A 9,476-nucleotide genomic window follows, 5' to 3' on the forward strand; every position below is an offset into this window, starting at 1 on the left:
AGCCTCAGGGCACGTGGGGAGTGTTTGCCCGAGAACAGGAGAGGAGAGGAGAGGAGCGGAGAGGAGAGGAGAGAACAGGAGAGGAGAGGAGAGGAGAGGAGAGGACAGGAGCGGAGAGGACAAGAGAGGAGAGGACAGGGCAGGAGAGGACAGGAGAGGAGAGAACAGGAGAGAAGAGGAGAGGACAGGAGAGGAGAGGAGAGAACAGGAGAGGAGAGGAGAGGAGAGGACAGGAAAGGACAGGAGAGGAGAGGAGAGGAGAGGTAGAGCAATGAGAAGGGGAGAGGAGGATGAGGGAAAAACACAAAAGGAAGAGTAATGAGGAGAAAGCAGCTTTACAGACATACATACACACACACACACACACAAACATGTGCACACATACACACACAGAGGAATGGTGAAAGCAGCTTTACAGACACCCATACACACACACACACACACAGAAACGGTGAAAGCAGATTTACATACTTACACATGTCTTCCCCTACTCTCTCTCTCTCTTTCTCTGTCTCCCCTATACTCTCTCTCTCTACCCTACTCTCTCTCTCTCTCTCTCTTTCTCGGTCTCCCCTATACTCTCTCTCTCTACCCTACTCTCTCTCTCTCTCTCTCTGTCTCCCCTATACTCTCTCTCTCTACCCTACTCTCTCTCACCCCCTCTCTCTCATCTTTCTTGTCTCCCCCTATCTCTGCCTTCTCTCTCTCTCTACCCTCTCTCTCTCTCTACCCTACTCTCTCTCTCTCTCTTTCTCTGTCTCCCCTATACTCTCTCTCTCTACCCTACTCTCTCTCTCTCTCTCTCTGTTCTCTAATCATCTCCCCGTGGCTGTGTTGTGCCCCCCAGTTCCAGAAGCCTCAGGAGCATTACCCCCCATTCCGCTTTGGCACCGTGCCCAACGGGAGCACCGAGCGCAACATCCGCAGCAACTACCCCGACATGCACACACACATGATGAAGTACAACCAGAAGGGCGTGGAGGAAGCGCTCAACAGCCTTAAGACAGGGTGAGCACACACTCACACACACACACACACACACACACACACACACACACACACACAATGAAGTACAACCAGAAGGTCATGGAGGAAGCGCTCAACAGCCTTAAGACAGGGTGAGCATACACTCACACATACACACACACACACACACACACACAATGAAGTACAACCAGAAGGTCGTGGAGGAAGCGCTCAACAGCCTTAAGACAGGGTGAGCATACACTCACACACACACACACACACACACACACACACACACACACACACATACACACACACACACAATGAAGTGCAACCAGAAGGTGTCCAGGAAGCATTCAACAATCTTGAAACAGGGCGTGGAGGAAGCACTCAACAGCCTTAAGTCGGGATGAACACACACACACACACACACACACACACACACACACACACACACACACACACACACACACACACACACACACACACACACACACACACACAATGAAGTGCAACCAGAAGGTGTCCAGGAAGCATTCAACAATCTTGAAACAGGGCGTGGAGGAAGCACTCAACAGCCTTAAGTCGGGATGAACACACACACACACACACACACACACACACACACACACACACACACACACACACACACACACACAAACACACACACACACACACAGACACACAGGAGTTATATTATCATAGTCTGAATTTCCCTCATCATGCCTCAATGCTTATCTAATCTATACTCAGTCAAGGCCCTGTAATAAGCTCAGCCATTCCCCATATAGTCCCCATACGTTGCAGTGCAGTAACTTATTCTTTTCAGGTAATGATGACATTATGCTTTGAGAAATATAATATTAAAAACTACTTCATACATCATTCTTCTTCGAGCATATTTTAGCTGAGGTCCTAGCCTGAGTTATATGCTCTAGCTAGCACATTTTTCAGGCTGGCAGCATGGTTATGACACAGAATGTAACTAGATGTACCACATAGCGGTACAAAATATGACCGCCGCTCAGTCCTGTACATCCGCTCGCTAAAAATAAATCACACTTCAATTTGTTCCATCTTTTACTCCATCCCCACTTGAAACTTTTTTGTGTATGCTTGTTTGGCATGCCTGAGTGTGTGTAAAAGGCTGCACAGAAAGTAGCCTACTGGTGCTGAAAAGGTGAATAGATTGTAGAATAGCCAAAGAAGATGTAGCATTGTTATAAAACCTTTAAAATCTCAATAAACAATCACAAGTAGGGCAGTTCATCACAGTTCATCCATTGCAACTGGATTGATGAAAGGTCACTTACACCTGTAGGCTACATTGTATTTGGGAAAAGCAAAAGGTATCAGCATAATGTTATTTATTTATTTATTTATTTATTTATTTATTTAAAACAAAAACATCTGTCAGTTCCGCGTCGCTTTCAACAGCTATCAAAAACAAAGGTCATTTTGGATGGATGGATTTTTTTGTGAATGTTTCTTCTTCTACATAAGATTTTAGTCATCTTTAGTTCATGTGATACTTTATTGTCAATGCACAAATTAAGTAACAGTAGTCTGAAACGTTATTGTTAATGCACAAATTAAGTAACAGTAGTCTGAAACGAAATGCTGTTTTACATCTAACCAGTGGTGCAAATAACTGACATGTCCAAATGGGCCTTGATGAAATGCGTCGCTAGACTGTTCATACACATTTTAACAGGCCAAAGTTGAAGAGCTGTTGTCCGTTATTGTTCGTGCAAATATAGGCTGATTCATGTTCCCTTGCATTGTGTAACTGAGGTCCATGGCTAGTCTGGCTTTCACCAGACCAAGCTCAATCTTTTAAGAAATCAAAAAATAAATAGCGGGCAGATCAGGCTGGGTTCACCCAGCCTAGTCCATAGGCACCCGATATCTCAATTTTCCGATTGAGATATACACGCTCTGGCTATTCTAAATGCAAAAATGCATCAGGGAGTTATGACAAAACTGTAACTAACAAACTAGATCCTAATAGAAAGCAGTTAGCTTCCCTAAGCTACAGGTAGGCCTATTGACAACATAAATTGTCAATAGGCTATGCTGGCTTACACAAATAAAATCTCCTTTGAAACCAATGGCTTACTTTACAGTATCAAGCGGACTTAAATTGCCATATCGCGGCTTAAAAGTTGTAATAAAATCCACGCAGCTCCATGAGTCAAGGAAAGTGCGAATGAAGTAGCCACTTCTAAATGGGACCCACTTAGGGCGATTTATTGCATTTGCGATAATATCGCGATATGATGAAACACGATTTTCAAACCGCAAAGGCTGCGATTTGTAATATGTGACGCCACCAAAACGCGATTTATACTGGCTTGCTTTGCCGACGCCACCAATCACTCTTCACACCCACCACTGAAGAAGCAAAAAACGTAAACAAGAGGACCAGCTAACAGTGTCAAGAAAGGTCTGATCAGTAGAGCTACTTTGGTTAAAAATAAACCTTTTCATTACCTTTTGCTCAAACCTGCCATGTCCCTGGTTCTAGTTCATAATTCCCCTGTGCTGCTACTCTGGCTGGTAACTTCATTCACTTGTCCAGCTGACGATTAAAACTCCACGACTGTTTAGGCTGCACAGCAGCCATTCACCTGTGCACTGGGGACTTTGTTTACTGGAGTACAATGACAGTGGGGGCATTTGCGATATCCAAGGGGGTTGGCGGCGCAAACATTTCATCTCACAGGTAATGCATTGATGCATAATGTTATCCGCAAGTAGTTGACACAGCTAACCACCCAAAACCCAGCTGTTCTAACATTAGCTTACCAGCTAAGGCTCTAGGCTACATACATGCTGCTAACTGCTGATAACTTTGCCTGTTTAAAGAGTTTTGTCTCCGCGATTGGCTTTGTTGTGATATGAACAAACTGGTTAATTTGCATGCATGCGTATTGCGCTGCGGTGTTGATGATGCTAACCTTTAGTTAACACCGAGCAGAACAGTCATTTGGCCGCATTTATTTCCGCTGCAACAATCTACAGTAGTTTGTTCCGATTTACGTGCAAGTAGCCTACAGAGGAGAGGAGCGGGCGGGTGTGTGTGTGTCCACTAGATGGCGCATCGTTGCAGTGAGACGTAATTTTGTTGGAAGTTAAAAGTGGGTTGGAAAAACAATTGACGCTCACTTGCTAGCATGCTCAACACACAGCTGGCGCCCCCTCCAGTCCGCTGTGTGACCTTTAACCCTTCTGCCCACTGCTCACAGGAAGCTGGACGCGTTCATCTACGACGCGGCAGTGCTGAACTACATGGCGGGGAAGGACGAGGGCTGCAAGCTGGTCACCATCGGCTCTGGAAAGGTGTTTGCCACCACGGGATACGGCATCGCGCTCCAGAAGGAGTCGCGCTGGAAACGACCCATCGACCTTGCCCTGCTGCAATTCCTTGGTGATGGTAATCCATACGTGGGGTTTGGTGTGTATGTGTAGTGGGGGGGGACTCCTTCAACATCACGTGTGTGTGTGTGTGTGTGTGTATTCTACCCATGCCATGCCCATACTGTGTCCATGTGATAATCCCTGTTGGAGTTCATTACACTGGACACATGTGTTTCCTCATTCACTGGTGTCAAAATAGACTAGTTAGTTTCAAAATAGTGTGTGTTTGTGTGAACATAACAAATATTCATTGTTACACAGTCGGTGTGTGGGTGTCGTAATGTCCATGCAGATGTTTGCATTGGGGCTGGTAATGTTAATGTGTGTGAGTGTGTGTGTGTGTGTGTGTGTGTGTGTGTGTACGTGTGTGTGTGCGTGCGTAGTGTCCAGGTGACACCCAGCGCCTGGAGACGGTGTGGCTATCGGGCATTTGTCAGAATGAGAAGAACGAGGTGATGAGCTCCAAGCTGGACATCGACAACATGGCGGGCGTGTTCTACATGCTGCTGGTGGCCATGGGGCTCAGCCTGCTGGTGTTCGCCTGGGAGCACCTCGTCTACTGGAAGCTGCGCCACTCCATCCAGCAGTCCACGCACCTGGACTTCCTCCTTGGCATCAGCAGGGTACAGGCACACACACACAGACACATACACACACACACACAAACACATTCAGTACACACACACACACACACACACACACACACACACACACACACACACACACACACACACACACAGACACACACACACACACACACTTACACACACACACACACACACACACACACACACACACACACACACACACACACACACAGACACACACACAGACACACACAGACACACACACACAGAGACACACACACATACACATACACATACACATACACATACACGCATTTAGTAGTCTCTGCACCTGGATTGATCGCCATCAGCAGGGTGAGCACATGGTCACAGACGGTCATACATGCAAACACACACACACACACACACACACACACACACACACACACACACACACACACACACACACACACACACACACACACACATGCCCATGTTCTAGTCCTAACCTTTTTAAGTATTTTCTGTCACTCTTACTGCTGTAATAGAAAACTGTAAAGCTAGTTTTCAATCATGACTAAGGAGTCATTAGTACTGTAAAACTGTAAAGCTAGTTTTCAATCATGACTAAGGAGTCATTAGATGACACCATTTTGTCCCTGGGCTGTAGAGAGAAAGCAATCAGTCTCTATGTTAAATTAATGTCAGTCTATTGTCACCATGTCAGAACCTCTTTGTCACTGGAGGACACTGATATGGTCATTTACTCTGACCCTTGGGACTCTGGTTGACTTTTTTTACCCTGACTAATGCTCTAAGATATTCTCTCTCTCTTGCTCTCTCACACACCTACACACACACACACACACACACACACACACACACACACACACACACACGTCTGAGGAGACCCTGTGCCCTTGTTTCAAAGTGACCTGAAGGCTTCTCTGTGACATACATTTAAAGTTAAATTTAAATATTGAAACATTTAAACATTTCCCAGTTCAAATGACCTTCAGTGGTCTTTTCTGCAGGGCTGTTTTTAAAAAAAAAGTGGGAAATATTTTTAAAGTTTTACAGTCTTTTTAATTCTACATGTGTAGTCTTATTCCAATCGTTCTACTGCCACAAAGTTTTATTCATGTGTGCAGCAGACCCCCACCAGATCAGTGACTCATGCCTGTGTCACATCCTCCCTCCATGGGCTCTTGATGGGGAGAATAGTCCATGATTGGCTAATTCACAAGTAAATTGGTCCAGTGATGGTCATCTTTATTGGAAAAGGGTATTTTGTTTGCTGTTTCACTGGACATGAGAAAAGCAATCAAGAGAACAGTGTCTTCTGATGAGATTGTGGTAGATGTCCAGCTCCCGTCGTTAAGAGGAACAATCGGACTGGAATAGAAATGTTTTATTGAATGTTGGTAAATTCACTCAGCGTGGTTATAGTGATAAATGTTTCTGACGTAAGGCTAAGTTTTATGTACAGAACAGAAGCAAACTCATCAGGGCTGCAAAAAAAAATAGTTTGAACTTTGCCAATTAATCATGACTGGGCTCGCCCAGAGATAAAGTCTTCCAGCCTCTTTGCCAAATTACTGCAATTAACTGCATCATTAACTTTAACTAACAAAATCTGGCAGTTTGGAGAGTACAATCATGGTGTTTGTTTCCCCCATTTCCTCAAGAAGGGGATGAGAAGTTATAAATTACTACCCAGGAGCTTCAAATCCTGAATCTTGATTTGTTTTTTTTTTTAAAAGACATGTCTCTTTTCCGTTTGTCCTCTCAGGGTGTGTACAGCTGTTTCAACGGAGTGGAGGATCTTGGAAAGCCAGGGGGCCTGCAGAACCCGGACATAACGACCAACTACGCCCAGGCCAACATGCTGAAGATGCTGCAGACTGCCAAGGACATCGTCTCGTCCACCAAGGTGGAGAATTCCCTGGACAACGCCACCAAGACCATCGAGAACTGGAGTCGCTATGGCGGCAGCTTACCGGCGAGGATGCCACAGGTAACCGCCACCAGCGCCACGGAAACGCTGCCGGGCCACTTCTCTTACATTGGCAACGTCCCCGAGCACCACGCGCCCCTCCTGTCGTGCCCCCCCACGCCCCCGCACCCGCTCCAGTACAGCGACGCCCTGGCGGCACCCCAGGCGCGAATGGTGGCGCGACCCACGCCGCGCTTACACGCTGTTCGGCGCCAACGCCATCTAACGCCATCTACCGTGGTGCCCGTGTCCAGCCTCAGCCTCAGCACGCCGCACCTGGCCGTGCCACCGCCCACGCTCAACGGCACCCCCTACAACGCCTACGGGGAGCTGCAGGTGCCGGACATCTACGCGGAGCACCGCGCGGTGGAATCTGCGGTGGGCGTGTGCGTGCGGCCGGCCGAGAGCCAGCGGCGGAAGAAGCGCTCCCGGAGCCACGCGCTGGACGCTCTGGACCTGCGCCGCTGCCCGGAGTACGCCGAGCCGCCGCCCGTGTGTGTGTACGGGAAGAGCCCCGCGCTGGCGGCCGGAGGCGGCGCGGGCAGCTGCGACTCGTGCGCAGCGCGGGTGTACGGCGAGGCTGGCCCGGTCCCGGTGGGCCACGAGGACGTCCCGCTCATCAGCAAGCGCAAGGCCCACCGCCGGCCGTCCTTCCTGCGCGCCACCTGGGGGCCCGAGCGCGTGCGTCCCCCGCCCGCCGACAGGCTCTCGGTGCTGACCGCCACGCCGGCCGCGCGCCACGCCGACGTCCCTGACCTGTTCCCCTGCGTGGAGGTGTACGGCCGTGTGAGCGGCGGTGGCGCCGGACTCTGCTACCCGGCGCTGGACCCCCTGCGGCTCGCCTCCCGCAGCCACTCGCGCAAGAGCCAGAAGCTTCGCCACTCGCAGTCCACGCGGCTGCCCTCGTACCGCGAGGCACTGCTCACGCACGCCGACGCCGTGGGCGCCCGGCGCTCCGCCAGTCTGCTGCAGCGCACGCCCACCCGCTGCGGATTCCTCCACGACTCGCTGGCATGGTGTGCGCCGCTGCCCTACGGCCCCGTGGAGCTGTGCCACATCTTCCCGTGTATGGTGCCGCGGGCCGACAGCGTGTACGGGGGCTACCGCGCGCCACACACACTGCCCCACGCGCTGACCCACGAGGAGATGCTGGGTGGACGGGTGGGGGATGGGGAGCAGCCCATGGTCTGGGGAAGGATTTCTAGTTTGGAGTCAGAGGTGTGAGAGAGGACCCTTCACACACACACACACACACACACTCATTCACTTACTCTCTGTCTCTCTTACCCACCCACACACACAGACTGACTGACAGACCAGAAAAACTGCCTTTTTCAACAAAGCAAAAAAAAATTAAATACCCACAATTCACTGCAGTCTCCTCAGTGTAATAACAGGAGACGCCGTTCTCTCTGCGGTGGACGGTCTGGTGAGCAGCGGGTAGTACTGTCCCCTTCATGGCTCCCTGTCAGCGCCAAGCTGTTGGAAGGCTGGACTTTCTGCACACTCCAGGTGGACGAGTCCCATTCTGTCTCAGCGGAGACACACGAGGCTGCTCTACGTGTACATACAAGTACCCTCTCTGGGTCTTTGAAAGTGGATTTGGTATTCCTCCATGTAATCCCATGTGAAGTTGACTTTTACAAACTCTTTCAGACGTTCTGAAATATCTTGTGATGTTGTTTTTCTAACACCAGGGCTAGCTAACTGTGTTTATCTAAGAGTTATTCTACAGTGTCTTTCAGACACTTTGGGCCAGATGTACCAATGCTTTTGCGCCCACTTCAGGCGTATTTGTTTCGCAACGTGCGTGTAAAATCATTGCAAGGTATGTACAAACAGGCCGCAATGATGTAAAAGCGCAAACTGCCTGTTGCGGGAGCTGAAAGTGGCAGATTGCGTTTTAATGTCATGCATATGCATTCATGGGAGGATCCAGGGGAAAGTGGGAGTTTAGCATAAAAAGATGGGAGGGGAAGAGTAAAGAGTGCCTAGTTATGTATTCCGTGGTATGTACAAAGACTGCTCCTGAAAGCCCACGTCTATTCTGCGCCTAAATACTTCCGCCTTGTAAAAGCAGGTGTTAATCCAAATTGCAGTTCAATGCATCAATAACAGAACCTTTCAAAGACAACAGAATCGCTATTTAGAGCACCAGTTTTGTAAGTCTTTGTACTATCAAAAGCAACATTAACTTTTATTGGCCTTATTTTATTTTCACTTTCACGCCATTCACTTAAACTTTCCTACTTGCTAGATTTGACCAATCTTCCATAGCCTAATGCGGCACAAGTAGTTTGAGTAGAACTACTGATCTTCATTATCTCCTGCTTGTTGACATCTTATCATGTATGGTATTATTTCATGATCGCTAAACGCTTGATTCTTTTAATGTTGTCATCAGTTAACTTCATTCAACTGCGCTTGTATGTAGGCTCTGCCATTCAGTTGTGGACGCTCAGTGAAATTGGCGCTTATGGGCGGAGAAAGGCAGAGAAAGGCGCAGTTTACACTAAGGATTGAACGAT

At 48.6% G+C, this 9,476-nt stretch overlaps 1 protein-coding gene across 1 annotated transcript in view; it reads left to right on the forward strand.

The window, feature by feature from the left end:
• grin2cb (glutamate receptor, ionotropic, N-methyl D-aspartate 2Cb) overlaps nt 1-8,835 on the forward strand; it is a 60,742-nt gene extending 51,907 nt beyond the window's left edge. The window contains exons 10-13 of the mRNA XM_048247024.1: nt 848-1,008; nt 4,215-4,402; nt 4,777-5,009; nt 6,745-8,835. Coding sequence (XP_048102981.1) covers nt 848-1,008; nt 4,215-4,402; nt 4,777-5,009; nt 6,745-8,172 — 2,010 coding nt within the window. The 3' untranslated portion in view covers nt 8,173-8,835. The remainder of the gene's footprint in view (nt 1-847; nt 1,009-4,214; nt 4,403-4,776; nt 5,010-6,744) is intronic.
• Nucleotides 8,836-9,476: the final 641 nt, after the last annotated feature.

Source organism: Alosa alosa, chromosome 6 (genome assembly GCF_017589495.1).
Source record: "Alosa alosa isolate M-15738 ecotype Scorff River chromosome 6, AALO_Geno_1.1, whole genome shotgun sequence".
Taxonomy (NCBI): domain Eukaryota; kingdom Metazoa; phylum Chordata; class Actinopteri; order Clupeiformes; family Clupeidae; genus Alosa; species Alosa alosa.